Source organism: Cervus canadensis, chromosome 2, assembly GCF_019320065.1.
Source record: "Cervus canadensis isolate Bull #8, Minnesota chromosome 2, ASM1932006v1, whole genome shotgun sequence".
Classification (NCBI taxonomy): Eukaryota; Metazoa; Chordata; class Mammalia; order Artiodactyla; family Cervidae; genus Cervus; species Cervus canadensis.
This window is the reverse complement of record NC_057387.1, coordinates 56,687,211-56,713,804: the sequence shown is the minus strand read 5'-3', so window position 1 is coordinate 56,713,804 and position 26,594 is coordinate 56,687,211. Positions and strand designations below refer to the sequence as shown.

The window sequence follows — 26,594 nt, the reverse complement described above, 5'->3', positions numbered from 1 at the left end:
TGGCTATTCGAGGTTTTTTGTATTTCCATACAAATTGTGAAATTATTTGTTCTAGTTCTGTGAAAAATACCGTTGGTAGCTTGATAGGGATTGCATTGAATCTATAGATTGCTTTGGGTAGAATAGCCATTTTGACAATATTGATTCTTCCAATCCATGAACACGGTATGTTTCTCCATCTGTTTGTGTCCTCTTTGATTTCTTTCATCAGTGTTTTATAGTTTTCTATGTATAGGTCTTTTGTTTCTTTAGGTAGATATACTCCTAAGTATTTTATTCTTTTTGTTGCAATGGTGAATGGTATTGTTTCCTTAATTTCTCTTTCTGTTTTTTCATTGTTAGTATATAGGAATGCAAGGGATTTCTGTGTGTTAATTTTATATCCTGCAACTTTACTATATTCATTGATTAGCTCTAGTAATTTTCTGGTAGAGTCTTTAGGGTTTTCTATATAGAGGATCATGTCATCTGCAAACAGTGAGAGTTTTACTTCTTCTTTTCCTATCTGGATTCCTTTTACTTCTTTTTCTGCTCTGATTGCTGTGGCCAGAACTTCCAACACTATGTTGAATAGTAGTGGTGAGAGTGGGCACCCTTGTCTTGTTCCTGATTTCAGGGGAAATGCCTCAATTTTTCACCATTGAGGGTGATGCTTGCTGTGGGTTTGTCATATATAGCTTTTATTATGTTGAGGTATGTTCCTTCTATTCCTGCTTTTTGGAGAGTTTTAATCATAAATGAGTGTTGAATTTTGTCAAAGGCTTTCTCGCATCTATTGAGATAATCATATGGTTTTTATCTTTCAATTTGTTAATGTGGTGTATTTTGCACATCATGTATTGAATACCTCACTACAGAAGTAGATTTATTCTTAAGAATATATCATTAGGAAACTCAGAAGTAATTTGGTCTCTGCTGCTGCTGCTAAGTCACTTCAGTCGTGTCCAACTCTGTGTGACCCCATAGATGGCAGCCCACCAGGCTCCCCCATCCCTGGGATTCTCTAGGCAAGAACACTGTAGTGGGTTGCCATTTCCTTCTCCAATGCATGAAAGTGAAAAGTGAAAGTGAAGTCTCTCAGCCGTGTCCGACTCTTAGCAACCCCATGGACTGCAACCTACCAGGCTTCTCCATCCATGGGATTCTCCAGGCAAGAGTACTGGAGTGGGGTGCCATTGCCTTCTCCAAACTTGGTCTCTAAAGGTTGAAAAAGAATCCTAAACAGGAAATATTAGAGGATAAACATCCAACAAGCACTTTAAGGAGCATATACTGCACAAAGCCCTCTTTCGTGTTAAATAATCCCAGTTTCCAATAACCTTATCACTTAGATCTACTGGTTTAATGGGGTTAGATTGTCTCTTTTCCAAATCTAGCTCTTTACAGCTGCTTTCACATTATTTGCCCTATCACATATTTTGTGCTATCCTGGCCTGAAGAAAGATGTAGGAGTCAGGAGAATCAAGTTATTTTCCCAACAATGAAGCTGAATTGATAGTCTCACTGGAGCTCAGTTTCCTTATTTTTATTTTTTTAAAAAACAGGTTCCTTATCTTTAAAATGAACGTTTAGACTAAATTAAACTCCATCTAGCTGCAGTGTTCTAGAATTCTGACTTTACTTTCTATATCTACATATGTTAGAATTGATAATAGTTAAAGGAACAATGCATATCAGAATTTGATAAAGTTTTGAAGGAAGAGTTCATCGTTTTTCCCATTATAGAAGTCTTTGGTATTTCCCAGTTAACATACTATAAATAAAAGTCTTCCATTTAAAACATCAGTCCAGTTTAGTCGCTCAGTCGTGTCTGACTCTTTGCGACCCCATGAACCACAGCACGCCAGGCCTCCATGTCCATCACCAACTTCCACCGTTCACCCAAACCCATGTCCATCGAGTCGGTGATGCCATCCAACCATCTCATCCTCTGTCGTCCCCTTCTCCTCCTACCCTCAATCTTTCCCAGCATCAGGGTCTTTTCAAATGAGTCAGCTCTTTGCATCAGGTGGCCAAGGTGTTGGAGTTTCAGCTTCAACATCAGTCCTTCCAATCAGATCAGTCCTTCTCCTTTAGGATGGACTGGTTGAATGTCCTTGCAGTCCAAGGGACTCTCAAGAGTCTTCTCCTACACCACAGTTCAAAAGCATCAATTCTTTGGTGCTCAGCTTTCTTTATAGTCCAACTCTCACATGTATACATGACCACTAGAAAAACCATAGCCTTGGCTAGTCGGGCCTTTGTTGGCAAAGTAATGTCTCTGCTTCTTATTATGCTGTCTAGATTGGTCATAACTTTCCTTCCAAGGAGTAAGCATTTTTAATCTCATGGCTGCAGTCATTTTTTTGGAGCCCAAAAAAATAAAGTCAGCCACTGTTTCCACTGTTTCTCCATCTATTTGCCATGAAGTGATGGGACTGGATGTTTCATTTATTTTCTGTTTTTTGCTAATTTCAGTTAATGAATCAACATAGCTCTTTGGAACGTTCAGTAAACAAAGTACCTACATTTCTGATTACATTTCAGAACAATCATAGAAAACATTTTCACAATCATTCTCATTATTTCCCACTTAGTATATTTTAAGGATATGACAAATACCCATCATTAATATGGCTTACTATGGGAGTGTGGGCTACCTATCATAATCTCTGGGGGAAAAGAAGGTGTGATGTGGAAGTGAGGAGGACACGTATAGAATTTCAGTTTCCCAAATGATTCTGTTATCTACCATTGCAACCCTCTACCACTACTTCCCACTTGAGAAACACTGTTCTGAGGATTAAACTAATAAACATATTCATTAACTAATTCAAGACCATCACTGTATTTGCATTCCAAGTAAGGAACTATTTTATTTAGGTGTCTGTATTCTTTATCCACTTCATTGCATATTACCTGAATTCAAAAGGTTTATTTGTAGTACATCACTATCATTCTGAACATCATGAAGGGGAGAATAACTGACACAGTACATTGAACAGTTCATGAAACCTCTATCTAAATGGAGATAGTGAAAGAAAGTGAAGTCGCTCAGTCGTGTCCAACTCCTTGCGGCCCCATGGACACCAGGCTCCTCCGTCCATGGGATTTTTTAGGCAAGAGTACTGGAGTGGGTTGCCATTTCCTTCTCCAGAGAATCTTCCCGACCCAGGGATTGAACCCAGGTCTCCCACATTGTAGGCAGATGCTTTACCATCTGAGCCACCAGGGAAGTCCTGGAAGTCTACTTCAAATAAGTTATTTCTTAAGAATCTAAACAAAATTAGAATATAATCATTTTATAAATAATTGTGGTATTTTTAAAGTGGACGGTGTGTCTTTGAATACCTTGTATTCTCTAGTTTTTACTCCAAGTAGGGTAAAGAAATGTGCAGATACTTTTAAGATAAAATTTCAGTCTTTTTTAAGGTTCCTGACAGTAACCTGAAGTTAAAGTATGTACCCTGAAGTCAGAGTCCTGGTTTGCTATTATAGCTCCCCTACTTACTATCTCTGTAATCTGGAGCAAATTGCTTAATCCTTATAGGTCTTAATTGTGTCAGGTATAAAATGGGGGCAATCATACTTACTTAGCTGTTATATTTTGGATTTTATGAGCCAGTGCATGTAAAGTGTTTGGCACAGTGCCTAAGAAGCCATTGTGTCAAAAGTAGGAACTAGAGAGGGTGGTAGTTCACATGTCTTTTTTTTTTTTTTTGAACATATAACCTCTTATAATCTGTACTAATGCAAGCTTTGCAGAAATGAGGTTTTTTAGTCGCTAATATGAGTTGACGCCAAACCTTCAACTTTCAAATAGTCTGGTTACTTGAGACAAGTACTAGTTTTCTTCTGTTATGATGGTGATTTATTTATACTAAACAATTTATACTAAAATTGTTTTTTGATCTGTCACTAGCAGGGAAAAAAAAAAAAAAAAAGCAACTTCTGCTTAACATAGTAAATAGCATTGCAAATAGTGTTTCCCAAACTTTCATGTATAGATGAATTGTTTAGAGACAGCAGCTCAGATTTTCAGGTCAGTACCATTATCACCTTTGAAGTAAGCCCTAGGAATCTGCTTCCTAGTGGATGAAAGTGATCCCTGGAACCACACTTTGAGAAACGTTTATTTACAGACTAGCTGTGAGTGGCAGTCAGAAGACTATGATGATGAACCTAGTATTGCCATAAATTTCTAGCTCTGCATCCTGTTTTAACTTCTGCTTTGAAAACATAAGAATCTATGTTGAGTACGTTGAACTTTTTCAAAGTCAGAATATAAATTAAGAAGTTCTATATGTTTGAAGTGTAATAAAGAGTAAAATTCATGGGGCTGGGAATTCTAAGACTACATTTCGAGTCTAGTTCTGCTGCTTTCTGGTGTGATGACTGGGAAGGTATATAATGTCTCTGAATCTTAGTTTCTCTGTATTTACTAATAGAATACAGTTAATACTGTATTCATCAAGAATGTCATATTGAACTAGGATGTAAGTGCCAAGAAATCAGAGACTTGTTTTCGTTCACTGTTTGTGCATCCAGCACCTAGAATAGTACCTGGCACATAGTAGGTACTCAATACACTATTGTCAGATGGGTGAACTGTCTTATTTTAAGTGGTCTAATAAATCCTAGAACTACAAACACAAAAATGACACAGTATCTTCCCTCCGGAAATTCACAGTCTGGGTGAGACATACATGCACGGATACTGCAGCAGAGTTAAACGAATGAGCGCATGGTGAAGATGACCTGAGGTTATGTCATGACACACAGTGCAAGTTACAGGTGCCGGTGGCACTTGTAGAGAACCAAAGAAAGAATGCTGGTTCAGAAATGTATCTATTAACCCTTTAAAGCATTTCTTCAAGATTTATGGTCAGTTTGAAGTTAAAGCCATGATAATCCAGAGAATGGTGTTCGTGTTTAGTGAGGGTGGGAGCATGAAATTGAACACACAACAGGAAAATGGGATTAAAATGAAAGTGCACGTGCTCACACACATGTAGCTATATGCATACATACCTGTGTGTTTGATGGGGAAGAGGGCAGTGGAAATGCATAGGACAATGGAGAAAACGTAATAATGAAAGAAAATAGTAAGGAGGCATAGATGTAGCTATTCATTCTAAAATCATCCCTTAATAGTACCCATTTTAATTTTTCAGTACTCATATTAATAATAGGGGGAGAACTGGGAGTTAGGTTGGAATAGAGAGTTAGAGAAGAGTGTTTAAACAACACAGAAAGTAGACCTAGGTCTCCAATGACTGGTACTTTATTTTATTGATTACCTGATATATAACATCTTCACTTATTTGGAGTTTTTTTCTTTGTTTTTAAGACTGGAGGCCAATCAACTAACTATAAAATCTTCACAATATAGAAAGTGGAAACTGCTTTTAAACCAACCTAAATCATTTTTGTACTATTGCATAATAGCAGAATTGTACTCAAAAGTCACCCACTAGTGAAAGAAAAGTGGTTTCCTATGCTATGAAAGGCAGTGTGGGTTTTTATCATCATTTTTAGACTGCTTTTTTGATCATCTCTTTAAAAAATGTGCATACTGATATCTTTCATATGCTGCTTTTTCTATTTAAATTACAAGTTTAAATTTGTTTCTAAGGCAAAAGTTTATAATATGGGATCCAAGGGGTCTGTCTTGAAGATGGGTAAACCTTCTGACATTGCTGGAAAAGTTCTGTAATTATGCACATTTTTCTGGAGAGGGGTCCATTTTTCTGGAGTGAAGGTGAAAGTGTTAGTCACTCAGTCATGTCCGATTCTCAGCCACATCAATAGTAGCTCCATAGTTTATGACCAAAGCAAGATCTTAAGAGAACAGTTTTAATTCATTCACTTAAATAATTATCTTTTTTAAAGACTACTGTGGAGACTGAAGTATGTAGTTAAAAGTATTTGAAAGTCAGCACTGCATATTTATGTTTATATAATGATCACATTTAAAAAAATACCTTTCAGAGATGTCTTGAATCTTAGAATGTGTGTCTTACCACATGGTCTGTTTTGCAGGTTCGATTCCCTTCTCACTTCAGTTCAGATCTCAAGGACCTTCTAAGGAACCTACTGCAGGTAGACTTAACAAAGCGGTTTGGAAATCTAAAGAATGGTGTGAGTGATATAAAAACTCACAAGTGGTTTGCCACAACAGATTGGATTGCTATTTACCAGAGAAAGGTGAGCCTGTTCTTTCTTTAATTTAAAAGCTTTTCAAGTTACTATTTAAATTATATGTAGTAGAGGTATCTTCAACTTAGCACAAACTTTTAGTATTTTTTACCTTTTGAATTAATCTTACGCAAGACTCAAAGAACCTTTTAGGGCTTCCTTGGTGGCTCAGTGGTAAAGAATATGCCTGCTAATGCAGGAGATGTGGGTTTGATCCCTGGGTCAGGAAGATCCCTGGAGAAGGAAATGGCAGTCCACTCCAATGTTCTTGCCTGGGAAATCCCATGGATAAAGGAGATTAGCCAAGTACAGTCCATTGGGGTTGCAAAAGAGTCAGATATGACTTAGCGACTAAACAACAAAGAACCTTATAGCTCACAACTTAAATGAGTTTTCTCCTTGATAGAAGGGAAAGTGTATGTCTGTATAGATCATCAATTGGAAATATTTTCTTTGTTAAATTTTTCCTACCCATACCTTTTATTTTTCATAATGCCATGGCAAGTACATATTAGTGTCCTAATAATTTGCACTTCAAAACTGATGTAAAGTCACATTAGTAAGACAATATGTAAACAAATATACTCACCTACCCAGAATTGGCACACAGCCAGATTTAGTAACATTTAATTGTTGGATTCATTAAGATATTTTTCAATCATCATTACTTTACCTTTGGGATAAATTGAGACATTTAAGAAAAACTTTTGCTTTGCTGAATTACCTTTATCTCTCCTTTTCCTTCTTAAATGCCCAGTTAAAGATAATTCATATGAAGTGTTTTCATCTTGAATATGTTAATTTTTTCTTTTTCTTTTCCTATAAAACCAAAACATCTAATGTCTCCAAAATTTGCCATATCTAATAATGCTATGAAGCCATATGAGTGAATTTCCATGGGAAAAAAATGTAAATGCTCTAATTGTAAATAGTCATTTTTCTAATTTATAGTCTTATAAAAGGTTTTTTTAACACTTAAAAAAAATTTTAATTCAGCAGATAGAAAACATAGCAAGACCAAAGCAATGTGAGTCCAGTACAGCCTTTGTATCTCAAAGAGGGATTCAGATACTCTCTAACCATTAAATTCATGAAACATTGCCGTTAGCATTATTATCTCAACTGAATGTGTTATGTAGTCAAGAACAAAGTCCAGAGCAACTTAAAATAGATTTTAGATGTAGTGAATAAATATTGTGTGTTCATGCTCTGTCATATCGACTCTTTATCACTTCATGGACTCCAGTCTCCTCTGTCCCTGGGATTTTCCAGGCAAGGATACTGGAGTGGGTTGCCTCACTTATTCCTCCAGGAATAAGTAAACATACCATATTTCCCCTAAATTTCCTAGCACCAATGTAGTGCTTTAAAATTTATAAAAGCAACACTGTAATGTCTCATTTTAATCTTTGAAGTAATTCTATGGGATAGGTGATACCATTTTCTCCAATTTACTGATAAGAAAATCAGCTTAGAAAGGTTAAATGCTTTAAATTGTTTGAGCTGTTAAATCACATCTATATTAGCTTCCATGGTGGCTCAGGGGTAAAAGAATCCACCTGTCAATGCAGAAGACACAGGTTTAATCCCTGGGTTGGGAACATCCCCCGGAGAAGAAAATGGCAGCCCACTTCAGTATTCTTGCCTGGGAAATCCCATGAACTATTGACCCTGGGCAGGGGGGGAGGGGGGCACAGTCCTTGGGATTGAAAAGAGTTGGACTGGACTTAGCGACTAAATAACAACGTATTTAATTCTGGGTTCTTCAAATTCCCAGTTCCAGGATCACATTAGCCCTTTCAGTTCAGTTTAGTTCAGTCACTCAGTCGTGTCAGACTCTTTGTGACCCCATGTGAACCGTAGCACGCCAGGCCTCCCTGTCCATCACCAAATTCATGTCCATTGAGTCGGTAATGCCATCCAACCATCTCATCCTCTGTTGTCCCCTTCTCCTCCTGCCCTCAATCTTTCCCAGTGTCAGGGTCTTTTCAAATGAGTCAGTTCTTTGCATCAGGTGGCCAAAGTATTGGAGTTTCAGCTTCAACATCACTCCTTCCAATGAACACTCAGGACTGATCTCCTTTAGGATGGACTGGTTGGACCCCTTGCAGTCTAAGGGACTCTCAAGAGTCTTCTCCAACACCACAGTTCAAAAACATCAATTCTTTGGCGCTCAGCTTTCTTTATAGTCCAACTCTCACATCCATACATGACCACTGGAAAAACCATAATCTTGACTAGACGGACCTTTATTGGCAAAGTAATGTGTCTGCTTTGTAATATGCTGTCTAGGTTGGTCATAACTTTCCTTCCAAGGAGTCAGCGTCTTTTTATTTCATGGTTTCAGTCACCATCTGCAGTGATTTTGGAGCAAAAAAATAAAGTCAGCCACTGTTTCCACTGTTTCCCCATCTATTTGCCATGAAGTGATGGGAACGGATGCCATGATCTTATTTTTCTGAATGTTGAAAAGTTTAAGCCAACTTTAAGCCAAGTTTTTCACTCTCCTCTTTCACTTTCATCAAGAGGCTTTTTAGTTCCTCTTCACTTTCTGCCACAAGGGTGGTGTCATCTGCATATCTGAGATTATTTATATTTCTCCCAGCAGTCTCGATTCCAGCTTGTGCTTCTTCCAGCCCAGGGTTTCTCATGATGTACTCTGCATATAAGTTAAATAAGCAGGGTGACAATATACAGCCTTGACATCCTCCTTTTCCTATTTGGAACCAGTCTGTTGTTCCATGTCCAGTTCTAATGTTGCTTCCTGACCTGCAAACAGGTTTCTCAAGAGGCAGGTCAGGTGGTCTGATATTCCCACCTCTTGAAGAATTTTCCACAGTTTATTGTGATCAACACAAAGGCTTTGGCATAGTCAATAAAGCAGAAACAGATGTTTTTCTGGAACTCTCTTGCTTTTCTGATGATCCAGAAGATGTTGGCAATTTGATCTCTGGTTCCTCTGCCTTTTCTGAAACCAGCTTGAACATCTGGAAGTTCTCAGTTCACATATTGCTGAAGCCTGGCTTGGAGAGTTTTGAGCATTACTTTACTAGCGTGGCAGATGAGTGCAATTGTGCAGTAGTTTGAGCATTCTTTGGCATTGCCTTTCTTAGGAATTGGAATGAAAACTGACCTTTTCCAGTCCTGTGTCCATTGCAGAGTTTTCCAAATTTGCTGACATATTGAGTGCAGCACTTTCACAGCATCATGTTTTAGGGTTTGAAATAGCTCAACTGGAATTCCATCACTTCCACTAGCTTTGTTCGTTAAAGATCTTTTAACATGGCAACCCAATCCAGTATTCTTGCCTGGAGAATCCCATGGACACAGGAGCCTGGCAGGCTACAGTCCATGGGGACGCAAGAATTGGACATGACTTAGCCACTAAAGAGAAAGATTAAAATAAAGCCCAAACCATAGAGCAATACATTGCTTCTTAAGATATTCATAGATTTTTACATATTCTCTGCTTAAATTTTATGCTTTGAGCATTTTCAGAGTAGGAAGACTGCCTCAGAAGGCAGTAAAAAGTGTGTGAACTCAGGTTAGGTAGACACTGATTTGAATCCCAGATCAGCCAACCATTAAGAGTGAGAGTTCAAGCAAATTACTTAACTACTTTAAAGCATCAGATTTCTCATCCTCAACATTTAGGTTAAAATAGTGAATGCAAAAGAAAATAGTTTGGAGAGAAAAATTAAATAGATTGGTTCTATTTTTCTTGCTGGTTGAGGTGTGTTTCATACAGTTGTCATGAGGTAATTTGTTAAGTAAATAGATTTGAAATCATCATAATCCCATCATTCAGACAGTATCTCTATTAACAGTTGGCATATTTCTTCCTTTTATTTCTGTGCTTTTCCTCACTATAGTCCATTCCAATGACTTTAGTAACCACCTTCAATAGTAAATCTGCTTCCTCCAGGCCTTCACTTTCCCCTCAACTTCAGACTGTACATGCATACTTAGTCACGTCCAACTCTTTGCAACCCCATGAACTATGTAGCCTGCCAGGCTTCTCTGTCCATGGGACTTTTTAGGTACACTGGAGTGGGTTGCCATTCCCTCCTCCAGGGGATCTTCCCCACCTAGGGATCAAACCCGAGTCTCCTGCAGCTCCTGCATTTCAGGAAGATGCTTTACTCATTGAGCCATCAGGGAACCACCACATCATTTTAGGTAGGTTTCTAACGTGATTTTTTTCAATTTTCAAAATACTTATATATTTAATATGTGGAATTTGTATAAATATTTATAAAAAATACATATTTCAGTTTTCTCCAGTTTTATTGTAGTAAAGTACATATAACATAAGATTTAATATGCTAACCAAATGTAAGTGCTCTGTTCAGGGACATTAAGTACATTCATACTGTTGTGCCACCATCACCGCCATCCATCTCCAGAACCTGCTCCTATAGAACTGAAACTGTGTACCCAATAAGCAGTAATTCCTCTGTTTTGTTGGTCTTCCCAAATGTTTATGTTGTATTGGGGGATCTTAATTGGGATTATGTGTATTAATTAAAAGAAAACCAAAATTTTGAAATTTCTTCATAATGAACATGTTATATTTGTGCAGTTATTCAAAATTTTCTGTTATTTGGTAAAGTTTTAGAAACCCCTTACCTCATACAAGTCCAATTTCTTTCTCAAAGTTTTTCCTTAAATTGATATTTTGGTTGCTACTGTGAGTACGTTTCTTTCCCATTAAGAGTATGGGGGAGAAAACATTTCTATGTTTATTATGATTGGCCACCTTAATAAGTAAATTCTGCTATTGGTTTCCTTAGATTTTACTGGAAGATCATCACAGTGGGTAGAGGTGTCATTTGTCTTCTTTTTAATATCTTTTATTTCCATTTTGTTTTATTTGTATATGCTAGAATGTCTAGAATAATATTTTAAAATAGTGGGCCTGTTGAACACTCTTATCTTGTTCTCTTTTGAATGGGAATGCTTTTTATGCTTTACCACCAGATAAGATATTAGCCATTTGTCTTGGATAAGTATTCTTGATCAGGTTAAGGAAATATCCTTGACTGCCAGTATATTGTATTTTTATCTTCTTTGACATGTTAGTATAAAGAGTTATATTGGTGAGATATCCTGACATTCCTGAAATGAATACCCTTTAATCATAGGGTATTATTATTTTAATATCTGCCTGAAATTAATTTGCTAAAGCTTTATTTAGGATTTTTACTTCTGTAGTCTTAAATTTTATCAACCTGTAGTTTTTGTTTTTCTGGAGTTGAAATTATATAGATTCATAAAATTAGGTTGGAAATTTTCCATGTTTCTCTGGGAAATTTAAGGAAGATAGGAATTATATTTATACCTTGGAAATGAAAACAAATTAATTCTGTGGATATTGGCCTCTTAAATTTTTGCCTCATTAATTTTTGAATTTTATATTTTTCTATAAAATCATTTATATCCCTTTGTAATTATCACTATACTATCTTTATTGTTATAGTATTGTTAATTAATGCTATATTTAGATGAATTAATTAGATTTCCTTGAGGTTTGTCCTTATTAATATTTTAAAAATTTATGATGTATTTTGAATATTTTAAAACTTATATTTAGAAATAAACATTTCTCCTGTTACTTAGCCAATATTTACTATTCTATGCATATCATGTATTTTATTTTATTTTTTTTTGTTGTTGTTTAACATGTGTAAAACTTTATGCTAAGTGAAGACCAGCAGACAGAAAATACAGTTATATTTGTATTATATAATTCTACTTATATGAAAATGATCAAAAGGAGTAAACCTACAAAGGTAGAAGACTCATCAGTAGCTGCTGGCAGCTTGGGGAGGAAGTGGGAGAAAGACCGTAAGAGGGCACATGGGAACATTTGAGTGGTAGAAATACTTTTAAATTGGGCTGGCTGATGGCTGTACAGCTCTGTAAGCTTATTAGAATTCACTGACTTGCACACTTGTATAGATAATTTTTTTTTTTTGATTTTTTTTTTTTTTTTTTATTTCAACTACAGAGGGCAGGTCTTTATTCCCAATCCCGATCCCCCCTCCCACCTCCCTCTCATGCATTTTAAACAGTTACTCTTAAAATGGGTAGAACTGCTACTGCTCATCTAAATGATGAGCCCTTTCCAAAGAGCTTGGTTTATCTAGATTAAACAGCTTATCTGCTGAGAAGTAGCACAGTATAACAGGTTATTGTATTGGGCAAATTGATTGATAGTAAATCTTGATGATTAACAGAAATGAACTTGGGAATCTCTGGATAATTTACAAAGAGAAATAATTCAGTACTTTAAAAATAGCCATTTGTTTTAGTATCATGTCCCTGATAAGTATGTAGATAAGTGCAAAAATGATAGTAAATTTGAATAGTTTTCATAGTCTTTATTCTTTGACCAAGTGCTCATGAACAACAAAATAGTCAAAGTCATCTGGCAGAAAGACAGAAATGGAAGAAAATGGCCTGGACAGCTCACACTGTACAGTCATTTTCTAGAGATGATTGGCTCAATAGCTGTGATCCTAAATTACTGCCTGGCTAGACATGAAGCGACTGTCTGCCTAGCTCATTGTTCTGTGTGGTGCAGACCTGCAGGCCCCCATACAGGGCACACAAGGCAACCAGTTAGACTTCCCATTCCTACTTATTTTTTACCTTATTTTTTTAGATGTCTTGTTTGTGTGTATCTTGTAATAATTTAGCCATGTGTGTAAATTATTTATAAATAAAAAACTACATTTATTGGTGATATATACTCAAAGATGTTTTAGTAAAGGCATATTAATCAAAACTCGTTGGAAATCACTGGTATAAATATTAGAAACAGCTCTGGACTGAAAAAATGTTCAGAATTTAACAATTTTGTAATTCTAAAAGACTTTTTTTTTCAAATTTCCCAGAAAGTCTTGATAGCCAGATATTTTAAACAAAATAATCTTGGGAATAAAAAAAAAATAACCTAGAGAGGAAGGAATTAAGGAAAGGAGGACAGAAAAATAGACTTCAGAAATAAACTGATAAAGGAAAGCTGGAGTTCTGTAACTTTCAGTTCAGTTCAGTTGCTCAATCGTGTCCAACTCTTTGCAACCCCATAAACTGCAACATGCCAAGCCTCCCTGTCCATCACCAACTCCCAGAGCTTGCTCAAACTCACGTCCATCAAGTCGGTGATGCCATCCAACCATCTCATCTTTTGTAACCTTAATTACCAGCATTTTGATGGCAGCAGTGAAATCTCGTTTGTTGGCCTGTACCATACTTTGAATGAAGATGTTGAGATTAATAGCAAACCTATAGTTTGTTTCTTCTTTTAATGTTGTTATCATTTAGGGACTTAAAGGCATTTAAAGATTGCCACTGCATTAGTAATAATAAGAATTTATTTTCCTTAGTGTTTGGAAATTCTCAGGCATTTCTTTTTCCTCTTTTTCGATGCAACCGAGCAAGTAACTCACTTCTGACACTTCCTGTCTGGAGATACCAACTGCAAGTCCAGTTTGTGCTTCTGACTAACAAGCTATAGATCAAGATTCCCCCAAAACCTTGGGGTTCGATTAACTTGCTAAACTGGCTCACAGAACTGAGGAAAGTTGCTTACTGGATTGACCAGTTTATTATAAATGGTGTAACTCAAGAATAGCCAGATGGAAGAGAGGCCTAGGGCAAGGTGTATAGAAAGAGGGTCCTAGTTTCCTGCTCTCTCCAGGCATGCCATTCTCCCCAAATCCCCACTGATTCACCACCCCAGCTCTCCAAAACCCAAACTCTTTCCTTTTGGGGTTTCATGAAGGCCTCATTATATAGGCATGATTGACTCAATTACTGCCACTTGGTGTGAGTGTTCAGTTGCTCAGTCATGTCTGACTCTTGGCGACCCCAAAGACTATAACCCTCCAGACTCCTCTGTCCATGAGATTTCCCAGGCAAGAACACTGGAAGAGGTTGCCATTTCCTCCTCCAGTGGATCCTTTCAACCCAGGGATCGAACCGGTGTCTCCTGTGTCTCATGTATTGGCAGACAAATTGTTGAGCACTGAGCCACCAGGGGAGTCTGATTGAACTCAGTCTCCAGCCCCTCTTCCCTCTGAGATCAGATTGTGGTATTAGTCGCCCAGTCGTGTCCGACTCTTTACAACCCCAAGGACTGCAATCAGCATCAGTCCTTCCAATGAATATTCAGGGTTGATTTCCTCTAGGATTAACTGGTTTGATCTCCTTGCTGTCCAAGGGACTCTCAAGAGCCTTCTCCAGCACCACAGTTTGAAAGCATCAGTTCTTCAAGCACTCAGCCTTCTTTATGGTCCAGCTCTCACATCAATACATGACTACTGGAAAAACCATAGCTTTGACTAGACAGACCTATGTCATCAAAGTAATGTCTCTGCTTTTTCATATGCTATCCAGGTTTGTCATAGCTTTTCTTCCAGGGAGCAAGCATCTTTTAATTTCATGGCTGCGGTCAGCATCCACAGTGATTTTGAAGCCCAAGAAAATAAAGTCTGTCACTGTTTCCATTGTTTCCCCGTCTACTTGCCATGAAGTGACGGGACCAGATGCCACGGTCTTAGTTTCCTGAATGTTGAGTTTTAAGCCAGCTTTTTCACTCTCCTCTTTCATCTTCATCAAGAGGCTTCTTAGTTCCTCTTCATTTTCTTCCATAAGGGTGGTGTCATCTGCATATCTGAAGTTGTTGATATTTCTCCCAGCAATCTTGATTCCAGCTTATGCTTCATCCAGCCTGGCATTTTGCATGATGTACTCTGCATAAGTTAAATAAGCAGGGTGACAACATACAGCCTTGATGTGCTTCTTCCCCAGGTCAGGTAGTGAACTGAAGTTTCCAACCTTCTAATCACAGTGTTGGGTACCCTGGCAACCAGCCACCCTGCTTAAGTTACCTATGGGCTTTCCCAAAGACATCTCATTAACATAACAAAAGACACATTTGCCATGCTCAACTCAAGAGATCCAAAGGCTTTAGGAGCTTTGTACCAGGAACTGACACTAAGACCAAATATATATTTCTTAAAATAAATCATAATATCACTCTTGTTTTCTCTGTTTCTCAATTACAGGTTGAAGCTCCATTCATACCAAAGTTCAGAGGCTCTGGAGATACCAGCAACTTTGATGACTATGAAGAAGAAGATATCCGTGTCTCTATAACAGAAAAATGTGGGAAAGAATTTTGTGAATTTTAGAGCAACAAGATGACATGGGAGCTCACACTCAGTCTTTGCACTCTGTTAAGAGATAAGGCAGAGCCGAGACCGTCCTTGTCAAAGCAGTTACCGAGTTCCTTCATTCCAGCGACTGAGTGAGGTCTCTGTTCCCGTCATCCATGTGTGCACTCTGCATCCACCTCTGTAACAAGGCACCGCTAAGCAAGCATTGTCTGTGCCGTAACACAGAACTAGACAACCTCCCGCTTCCCTTTGGTTCGTCATTCTTCTCTTCTTCCACATCCATTCCGTCCTGTTTCATTTCCATTAATTTTTCTGCAAATAGTGCTCATTTTATTTTCTTGGTGTTTCAAATGGGCAGTGTTATGGCTATGTGACTTTGGAAGGGAAGGATAAATGTTGCTTTTAGTAACTCTTAACCAATATTTGTGTTGGTCAGTTGCTTGAGGATATGCTTTCTAATAATTATTTTTACTTTGAATAGCTCATACTCAGTTGTTGCCAAAACGCTGGACAGTTTTTAAAGCTAGAATGTCTTTTCACTGAGGATATTTACACAAATAAAACATTAACTTTCCTAGAACTCACTAATGCAGAGTAGCTAGACCCAGCAGTTTGGATTCATACAGATCAGAAGCTCTGTCTCACTTCACTGCCTTTTCTGTCATCCTCCCCTTGAGTAAATAAGTGACCAACCTGTGCAGTGTGACAATTGTGTCTCATTTGCAGGAAAAGCTAATAACATGGATCGTAATCATCCAGATTCTCTCACTTGGTACCAGCATTTATGTAGGTATCAAGAGTAGAGTTCTAAGATTTATAAACTTTAACTTTCCATAAGGATTTTAGACAGTATTTTAATAGAACATGACTAATGAAAAAGACAAATTTTTAAGTTTCTCAAAAAGTCCCCATTATAAACTTTTTAAAGGAAGAGAAATGAACTAAAAAGAACATTGATGTGAACAAATACTCATCTAAGTCAAACAAATGGCTTGACTCTTGTAAACGACGTAGAGGCGCTTTTGTGTAGAGGTATTTGGTTTGTTTGCTTTGCTTTGTTTTGTCACAGTTAAGAACAAAAGTTGTTGCCAGGTGATTATGCTGGTAAACTGTATGTGTCAGCCTGAGATGGAGGCACTGCTGCAACTTCAGCTTCCGTCCTGCACCTCAGCAATGAGGAAAGGGGACAAAGTTTATAAAACTGCCACAACTGTATTTTAATTTTGAGGTGTGGTATTTTTAGATATGTCATCATTTCTAGCTTCTTTCAGTAAATGGAATTATGATCATGCAAATACAATTTTAGTACTTGTTTTTTTAATATACTTTTTTTTTTTTTTGCCAGCTGACTTAATAACATTGCTATCACGTGGAAATTTCAAACACTTTTGTCCATTTCGTTCACTGTTTGTTGAGAATCCATGGCTTAACTCAATTTTTTAATATTTTTTTCCTTTGCTTTTAAATTTCTTGCCTGGTTTTATTTCTGTGTGTCAGTGACCTATCTTAAAACAACACACCAAAATTGTTGAAAATAAACTGTGTTCATTTTTATGATCAATTTACATGCATATAAGATGAGTTGTGTTTAATCAAACTGATCTTAATGTATATAAACACTCAGCTTCATTATCGGTGCAGGTAGGTCACTGATTCTACTTATTTTCCTGTGTACCACACCTTTGTGAGACCTTTGAAGATGCTGAAGAAATCTCTCTGAGATGTTCTCTGCGTCAGTCTGTGCATCTTTTGGTTGTCAAGTGTTTCTGCATGGTCATGTCACTTAAGGCTGATACTGATTTGTTGGTCCACTTATATTTAAAATGTGCAAGGAAAATATGAAATACTTTGCTGTAGCAAATTTTATGTAACAATATATCATGTTAATAAATCTGAAACATCATTTGTATAAAATATTTTAGGTTTTTTGTATTTCATTTAGACCCAAGAACATGCTGATCATGTATTCAATATGTATGCTATAAATGCTATGGTACCTATGTTGTATATTATTGTAAAATTAGTACATAATAATTTAGGTAAATCATAGGGGTGACAATTTGATTACTACATTTTTAGTTTTCAGTAATTAAAAAGATTTCTATGAATTCTAAAAAATTAAAAGAAAAAAGAAAATCATGAAATTACTACTGCCTGGCACAATTTGCTATAAAATCTGCCTGGGTGGATGACCCATAGGCATGCATTGGCTTCGAGGGCTATTTAGTCATTCCATTTAACTTCCCATTTGAAGGACATCAGCAAGCTTTGTCCCAATCCATCAAGGGAGTCTATTTCCAACCACTCAAATACACTGAATAGAATATCTTGGAATTATATAAAACTCCCAGTTTCAGCCACAATTTAGCCAAAAATAAGATAAAAAAACTTGAATAAGAAATAAGTGGAATGAATCAGTATTTAATCTCAGATTACGTTATTTGAAACAGAAGAAATAATAAGGAGATGACATTGTCGGGAAAGGAGCCATAGACTGAAGTCAAGGCACCTGAGTGTCAAGCCTTGTCTGTCACTATCAGCAGTGATCTTGGCCTCAGTTCTCATATCTGTGAAATGGACGAGTTCCATTAGGCAGTTTCTAAGGTCCCTTCTAACTTCCCCATGTTGTGATGAGACTCTTTTTATTTGACATTCTGAGGGGATAACATGCTTTGAAATAAGTCTCAGTAAGGCGATATTCTAGGGCATCTTTCTTCTCCTTAATTCTTACAGTGTTCTTACAGTTCTTTGAATATCATGAGAACCTCATCTCTGTTCTGATTCCTTCCTCCTTCACTGATGCTAAATATCTAATTGATATCAAACTGTCAGCCTACCAAAATGATATTGTGGCTTGTGGGCATTGCTGTCTTGTTCTGATACGTTCCTGTGGTGAGTGCCCATTGGCCTGAAAATACTCATTGTAAACCTAAAAAAATCATTTTTCTTTCCTACTGTTTTTTCTGCTTGTTGAAGAATCAAATGAAATAATGTATGTGAAAGCACCTTGTAAACTGTAACCTATCAATGTAAAATGTTAAGGTGTGTTGTTATTTCATTAATTACTTCTTTATTTAGAATGGAATTTCCTATGCACTCCTGTAGCTAGGAAATGCTGAAAACAACTGTGTTTTTTAATTAATAACTGCAAAATTAAAGTATCTTGAAAGGATAAAACAATTTGAGTCTTGGATTCTATTTAGTACCCTTATTTCCTGATTTATTTTCTGTGTATACTTCAGATGCTTATGGATTCCTAGTTCTTATGTATTTGGGTGAGAACAGAGCAATAGAGGGTCAAATGGCTACTAGCCTATTCTAACTGGGTGTTTACTGAGAAACTGCTAGATTTATTCCATAGTCTCTAAAGTGTTTCTACTTTTTCCTGATACTATTAGTCTAAATTACTTATAAAATAATGTTTGAAAATATTCATGTTTTAAAGATTAACACTAGAAGAGCCCTCATCCTTACTTTGTAATAGTGAACTATGAATTTTTTTTTTTCCTTTGGAGGTGTTTTTGAGCTTCACCATTACCTCTTCTGGTTTTAGCCAGGTTGATTAATGTGTATTACTATAGTTGTCATTTACCTCAAGAAATACCTTTTTAGGTAATTAATAACTTATCATTTTTTGTTTTGTTACTACAAAAGTTTATAAACATTGATGCATTTTATAACCAGTGACTTCTTCATTTTATCATTGTTAAGCTTGTGTAAATTCTAGTTTCCTCATTTCTGTATGTAACTGGTTCTAAAGATCTGAGCATATCTTCACTCCAGAACTATCATCATTTGAAATTCCCTCAACTTTTCTCTTACAAATATTGGATGTGAAGTTAAATACTTTCAGTTTAGCTTTGCTGAACATTTTCTATATGCCTTCTGATAAGGGCTGAATTGTGTCCTACCAGAATTCTATGCTGAAGTCCTAACCCACAGTACCTCAGAATATCGTATTTGAAGGTACGCCCTTTATAGGGATAATTAAGGTAAAATTAGGTCATATGGTTGGACCCTAATCCAATAAGACTGTGTCTTTATGAGAGGAGGTTAGGACAGAGAGAACACACCAACTGAGGGAAGACCATGTGAGAACATAAGAGGAAGAGGACCATCTACAAGTCAGAGAGAAAGGCCTCAGAAGAAGCCAACCCTGCTGCACCTTGGTCTTGGACTTCTGGCCTCCAAGAATGTGAGGCAATAAATTTCTGTTGTTTAACCACCCAGTCTGTAGTACTTTGTAAAAGCAGTCCTAACAAATGAGTATACCCAATGAGTGTACTCCCATGGTGAATGGCTTCCAGTCATCTCCCTTCATAATGCTTTATACTTGGCTAATACTGGCTTCCCCCATGGCTCAGTGGTAAAGAAGCCATCTGCAATGCAGGAGACGCCACGAAGCAAGTTCAATTTCTGGGTTGGGAAGATCCTGTGGAGAAGGAAATGGCAACCCACTCCAGTATTCTAGCCTGGAGAATCCCATGGACAGAGGAGCCTGGCAGGCTACAGTCCATGGGGTCGCAAGGAGTCAGACACAGCTGAGTGACTAAATAACATCAAGACTCACTATACACCAAAAAGAAAAAGAAAAAAACAAACACTGGTCACAGACCTCAGTTCACCTGCTGCTTGTTTCTATTCTTCCCTAGGATATTAGCAGGAAACAGTAGGTAGTGAGAGTGAGGGTGGTGTCTGAAACCATGACTAACTCCTGGTCTGACTTACCCTTGGCATCAAACTATCCTCTTGATGATACAACATAAAGTTGAACACACCAGACTCATTGAGTTTAGAGTATTTCAGTTCAGTCGCTCAGTCATATCTGACTCTGCAACCCCAGGACTGCAGCATGCCAGGCCTCCCTGTCCATCACCAACTCCCGGAGTTTACTCAAACTTCTGTCCATTGAGTTTGTGATGCCATCCAACCCTCTCATCCTCTGTCGTCCCCTTCTCCCACCTTCAATCTTTCCCAGCATCAGGGTCTTTTCTGAGTCAGTTCTTCGCATTAGGTGACTAAAGTATTGGAGTTTCAGCTTCAGCATCAGTCCTTCCAATGAATATTCTGGACTGATTTCCTTTAGGATGGACTCGTTGGATCTCCTTGCAGTCCAAGGGACTCTCAAGAGTCTTTTCCAACACCACAGTTCAAAAGCATCAATTCTTCAGTGCAAAGCTTTCTTTATAGTCCAACTCACATCCATACATGACTGGAAAAACCATAGCTTTGACTAACGGACCTATGTCATCAAAGTAATGTCTCTGCTTTTTCATACACTATCCAGGTTTGTCATAGCTTTTCTTCCAAGGAGCAAGCGTCTTTTAAGTTCATGGCTGCAGTCACTATCCACAGTGATTTTGGAGGCCAAGAAAATAAAGTCTGTCACTGTTTCCATTGTTTCCCATCTCATCAAGTGATAGGACCAGGTGCCATGATCTTAGTTTTCTGAGTGTTGAGTTTTAAGTCAACTTTTTCACTCTCCTCTTTGCTTATCTCTTAATGCTGATGTTAATGCAACAGCCAAAAGGAAAGTGGGATGGGGATAAAGAGCTGGTGAGAGAAACCCAGTTGGTTCATTGTCTGATTATTGATGGGGTAGTAATACTCACAACCAGTGATTACTTTAACATGTTAGTTTGTCCTTGGCTCCTGTAACAAATTACCACAAAATTCATGATTTAAAACAACACAAATTTATTATCTTACAGCTGACATATGAAGTGAGTCTCTAGATGAAAAATCAAAACATTGGCAAGCTTGTATTCCTTTCTAGAGGCTCTAGGTTTCCTTGCCTTTTCCAGCTTATAAATAATTGCTTACTTTCCACATATAAATGATAGAATACATTTTCAAATATCTTTGAAGATACATTAATAGATTGCACTCAAACATCTCCACAGACAGAAAAGATGAAAATACACAGTGGTAAGTGGGGGATAAAGCCACAGATGTACTAATAGGTAAGATTTCTATTACAGTGAGATAATGATACTAAATGTAAATGATATTAAAATTCACAGGTGGTCATGGACACTGTGAACAAAGATAATCCACAATTGGCATCCTTGAATTAAGAAACTATAGATGAAATAGTGTGTTAAAAAAATATCTTTCCAGGAAAAATTGACACACAGCTTTCAACACCAAACCATAGTCCAGTGAAGGTTTTGAACTACAAGGATTAAAATTTTTATGCATAAAATTAAGACCCTCAAGGTGATGGCAGAATCTGGCTATCTCAGATGTCTCCTTAGTATTACTTGGTGCCAAAAGACAGCAATGGTATGAAGTTCTAAGTGAAAGGCAATGTGAGCCAAGAGTAGTACACCCAATCAAGTTGCATTTAATTTAAAGGCACAAGGTAAGTCTCTTTGAGTAATTAAAAGAAAACCTATGGCCCCTTCACATCCAACTAGGTCTTTGAAAAAGAACTCAGTAATGAGGAAGCAGAGATACAAAACCCATGGTGAACACTGAATCCATTTGTCATACTAACCACACACACAAGAATGGGAATTAAAGTTACAGAACCAGATGTAAATGCTTTAAACCTTAGCAAAATTAGAAAAAGATAGCTAACAAAATTGGAAGGTAGGAAAAGGAAGTAAGACTGGTCATTTCCTTATCTTTTACGGCAGGAAGTCAACTAATTGTCTAAAACTAGTGCATGTGGTAATATAAGATAATGACTCTAACTTCTCAATGATTCTTTTTATAATTTCATAATTATTTTGTGGGGAAAGAACATTTATCAGCAGCTTTCATTTTTACTTCAACTTCTTGTGTTGAATCCAATAACATTTATTTTCATTTCAGTTTCTTCTACTAAATTGGATTTTATAATATAAGTAAAATTAAATTGGAGATGTTCTATTAAAAAGTATGATATAATTTTTATTAAATAAGTGCTATCTAGCTAGTACCTCAGTGTGTCTCTAGGCTTCTATTTCTGTTCGCACATAGAGGAAAGCCTAGCATGGTACTAATGGTGTGGAATCTGGGGTGATTTTATAACTTCTCCTTTGCACTTCACTGAATTGCTTGCATTCTTTATAATGATGGAGTAATTCTTCAAAAATAGCATGCCCCATGTCAGAGCATTAATATCTTTATCCATTTTAAAAATTCAAATATTATGACACTAACTCCTAGCAATTAAGCCAGTTCCATCAGAGTTCAGCTTTCTTGAGAAATCCTGATCCATTCCTTTCAGGACTGAAAATAATACTTTTGAGCAAGCCATCTGATGTCACTGAAATGGCATCACCAGCAGTATCATTGTCATGAAGAAATGTCTTCATCTCATTCCTCATTTCCCAAGCCAAGGAGCACCCTTCCTTTTAACAGCCAACATCATTGTCATGTGGAGAAAAAACTCTTGTCTTTGATGCCCGTTTCTTCATACAGTATGCTAAAAACTCATACTTAGTGACCGCAAGCTCCGTTATTAAATTTTTCACTATTTTCTGCAATAACTGTCAAAGTCAAGAAACACATAGTCAAGTGCAGAACATTCTCCATGAATAAACATGGTTACCAGCATCTAGGAAAAAAGCCTTTTTCATTCAAGTAGCAATGTTCTTCTTTGTCACTTACTGATCTGCAGATAACCTCATTTCTATCTATACTGTGGCTAAGAAAACATTCACTAACCAAATAAAAGTTTTCTTCTCTGGGATAAATGAAAAGGTTGCTGAACCTTTTTCCTTCCCATACAATTCAACACCGAAAGCCCAATGTAAAATCTCTTGTCAGTGGCTTTACCTACATTGTTCTAGATAGTATGCCACCAATTTTTTTCTCTTGCTTTCCCTCCATACATACTTGTCATTTATTTGGGGCTGATTTTGCACAATTCTTAATTTAGTATGCTTAGTACAATTTTTGCTATAAGGGGGAAGACTGAATCTTGCTTTTATACTTTGGGAATTGATACTAGTCAAGGCTCTCTCAGCACGTGACAGACCACTCAATGCAAAGTAGCTTCAACAGAAAAGGGAAGCAGTGGACTCACAGAACCAGGAAGTCCAAGGGTGGGTTTTTGTCACAATATAAGATCAAACTATATATCATTGCAACTCGCCTCTCTCTCACTCCACGTCTTAACCCTGCTTCCCTCAGAATTGACTTCAGTTTCAGGAGACACTTTCCATGCAGCAGAAAATAAAACCACCAGCACTCTAGGCTTGTGCTTTCAGAAGAGTTCATAGTTCTTGATGAAGGAGAAGGTCTCTCGTGAATTATGTCAATACCTGAATGGGACTAGTGATCCTGCCTGGGTCAGAACCTACCTCTGTGCCCAAGTAAGGGGATATACAGGACAACAGCCTCACTAGAATTACATGGGTTGGGGGAGGTGTAGATCTCAGAAGAAAGATGTGTGGGTCAGAAAGGGAAAAAAAGCTGATATTCACTAAAATCTGTTCTACACCTTCACCAACAAAAAACAAAAAATTTGTATGGAAAATAATTATTGTGCATTGTGGAAAAACTTTATAGGTCTACCAGAATGAGAGGTATAAAAACTTCACTGGTACCATACCACTTAAGAAATTATCCTAGTAAACAACATCACTGGCTAGGGGCAAAGGACTGACCAATCCCACAAAATTCTATTTTCAGAGATATATGAGTCTTCCCTCTTCTCATTTTGATTGTCCCACAGCTTTGCCACAATTATAATTTAGGAAACCATCAAACTCAAAGATCTACTTGTTCCAATACACAGATTCACAATTAATATTCTCACTGAAATCTACTTCACCATTTAAGATATTAAAAGTAACACAAAGTAAAGTACTTATGTTGTTATTTTCATCACTATTTTTATCCTTCAATAAACTTTTTGGAAACATTAATATCTTTCTATGATATATTTCTATTAATATCTTTCTAAAAACATGAAATTTAACAATAACACATAAAGTATTATTTAAACAAACTACACCCTGTTAACTGACTGTTATTTTAGAGAAAATGACCAAACAGCACCTGTGTTGGGTAACAGCTGTTCTAAACATGGTCACAAACTCTTTGACATTCTTTCCATTGAGAAGCGAGGTCTGTGTCCCTTCCCAGTAAAGACGCTTTCAGGTGGCACCAGCCCCTCTCTGGAGATGCTTCCAGCTGTATAATATTCCCAGTTAATGCCCCAGACATCTTAATGGCTAGACAAACCATTTCTGCTCTTATCTGTTTGAATTTGTGACCCATGAAACATCTGTACTTAGTAAGCGGGTTGCTTTAAGAGGCTAAATTTTGGGGTAATTTCTTATGCAGGAAAAGATACATGTAGCAGGCATACCGTCATAAAGTGTTAAAAATGTAATGGCTAAAACCACAGTAAGACTATCACATGCATATCAGTTGGGCAAAAACTAGAAAGCTTAACATATAATTGTAGCAAAGATGTGGAGCAATCAAAATTCTCTTACACTGCCATTGGAGATATGAACTAGTCAACCATTTTGGAAAGCAAACCCAGAAAAATCTAGTAAAATTGCCCATACATGTGCTCTGTGAGCCCCAGTTTCACTCATACAATAGAGCCTAGAGAAACTCATTTGTCCCGTAGGAGGTATGTATTTAAAAAATCATTGCAACATCACTTGTAACAGCAAAAATTTGAAAATAATCTAAGTATCCACCAAAATGAGAATGAACAAATAAATAGACATAACTCCACAGGGTTGAGTTCTATACAGGAGATAAAATGAATAAACTAGAGCTATAAACCTTAATGTGGATGAACCTCAGAAATGTAAAACTAGAGACAATTTCAAAAAAAAATAAATAAATAAAGGAAACAACACGGTGCTAGAAAAAAAGAGGAAGCTCAAAACCTGGTATGAGAAGAAGCTAAAGTCAGGGTGGCTCATGGGAACATTAGACTAGCCTGAAGCTCTAGGACGGCCGATGGAGTTTTATTGCCCACTAGGGTCAGCAGAGAGTATGCAGCCTTAGGCCACATTAAAAAAACAAACAACCCAATCAAAAATGGGCAAAGGACCTAAATAGACATTTTTCCAAAGAAGGCATACAGATACAGGCACAAGAAAAGATGCTCAATATCACAAATTATTAGAGAAATACAAATCAGAACCAAAATGAAGTATCACCTCATACCAGTCAGAATGGCTAACCTCAAACAGTCTACAAACAACAAATGCTGGAGGGGGCGTGGAGAAAAGGGAACCCTCACACACAGTTTGCAGGAATCTAAACTGGTGCAGCCACCATGAAAAACAGTGTGGGCGTTCCTCAAAAAACTAAAAGCAAGGCTGCCACATGGTCTAGCCATTCTACTCCTGGGTGTGTATCCAGAAAAAAAAAAAAAAAAAACTGTAATACAAAAGGGCTTCTTCAATGGTTCAGCAGGTAAGGAATCTGCCCGCAATGCAGGAGACACAGGAGACATGAGTTAGATCCCTTGGCTGGGAAGATCCCCTGGAGGAGAGCATGGCAACCCACTCCAGTATTCTTGCCTGGAGAATCCTCATGGGCAGAGGAGCCTGGAGGGCTGCAGTCCATGGGGTCACACAAAGTAGAACACCCCTGAAGTGACTTAACACAGCATGCTTACATGGAATCTACGACAGCGCAGTGAATATAACAAAAAAGAAACAGACTCGTGGTTATAGAGAACAAACGTAGTGTTTACCAGTGGCAAGAGGGAAGGGGACAATGTAGGGGAGAGGTACAAACTATTATGTACAAAATAAATGCCTTAAGGACATATTTTAAAACACACAATATTTTATAACAATACATGAAGTATTACCTTTAAAACTGGGAATCACTATGTTGGACATCTATAACTTATAAAATATTGTGCAACATAAATATACCTAAATAAAGAAAAACTTTCATTAAAATATATATATATATATCTCCACTGAGGAGAGGAACAGAAGATCATTACATAGTAATCTACACACTGCTGAAGAAAGAATTTGAAAACAGAAAGGTAAAACTGAATGAATAACTCAGAATGTGACACAGAGATAAAAGTACATAAAAGTTTAAAGGAATTATAGGATAAAATGAAAAGATTCAAAATACATCAAAGGGAAAGTAATAAAGACTCAATTGTCATAGCAACAGTGACAGAATTTTCTACAATTGAAGAAACATGAGTTTTTAGATTGATAAGTACATCAAGAAAGGTAAATAAAAGCAAATTCACGCTAAGCAGCAGAGAAAACTGTAGAGCATCAAAGCATACGAGAA

The 26,594-nt window shown here is 37.1% G+C and overlaps 1 protein-coding gene across 7 annotated transcripts in view; it reads left to right on the top strand.

Annotated features, from left to right (window-relative positions):
- Window positions 1-18,539, top strand: part of PRKACB (protein kinase cAMP-activated catalytic subunit beta) — a 155,036-nt gene extending 136,497 nt beyond the window's left edge. For all 7 annotated transcript variants that reach the window (XM_043460853.1, XM_043460850.1, XM_043460855.1 and 4 more), the window contains 2 exons: window positions 6,022-6,186; window positions 15,252-18,539. In XM_043460853.1, the coding sequence (XP_043316788.1) occupies window positions 6,022-6,186; window positions 15,252-15,377 (291 nt within the window). In that variant the 3' untranslated portion in view covers window positions 15,378-18,539. The remainder of the gene's footprint in view (window positions 1-6,021; window positions 6,187-15,251) is intronic.
- The last annotated feature ends 8,055 nt before the right edge of the window (window positions 18,540-26,594 follow it).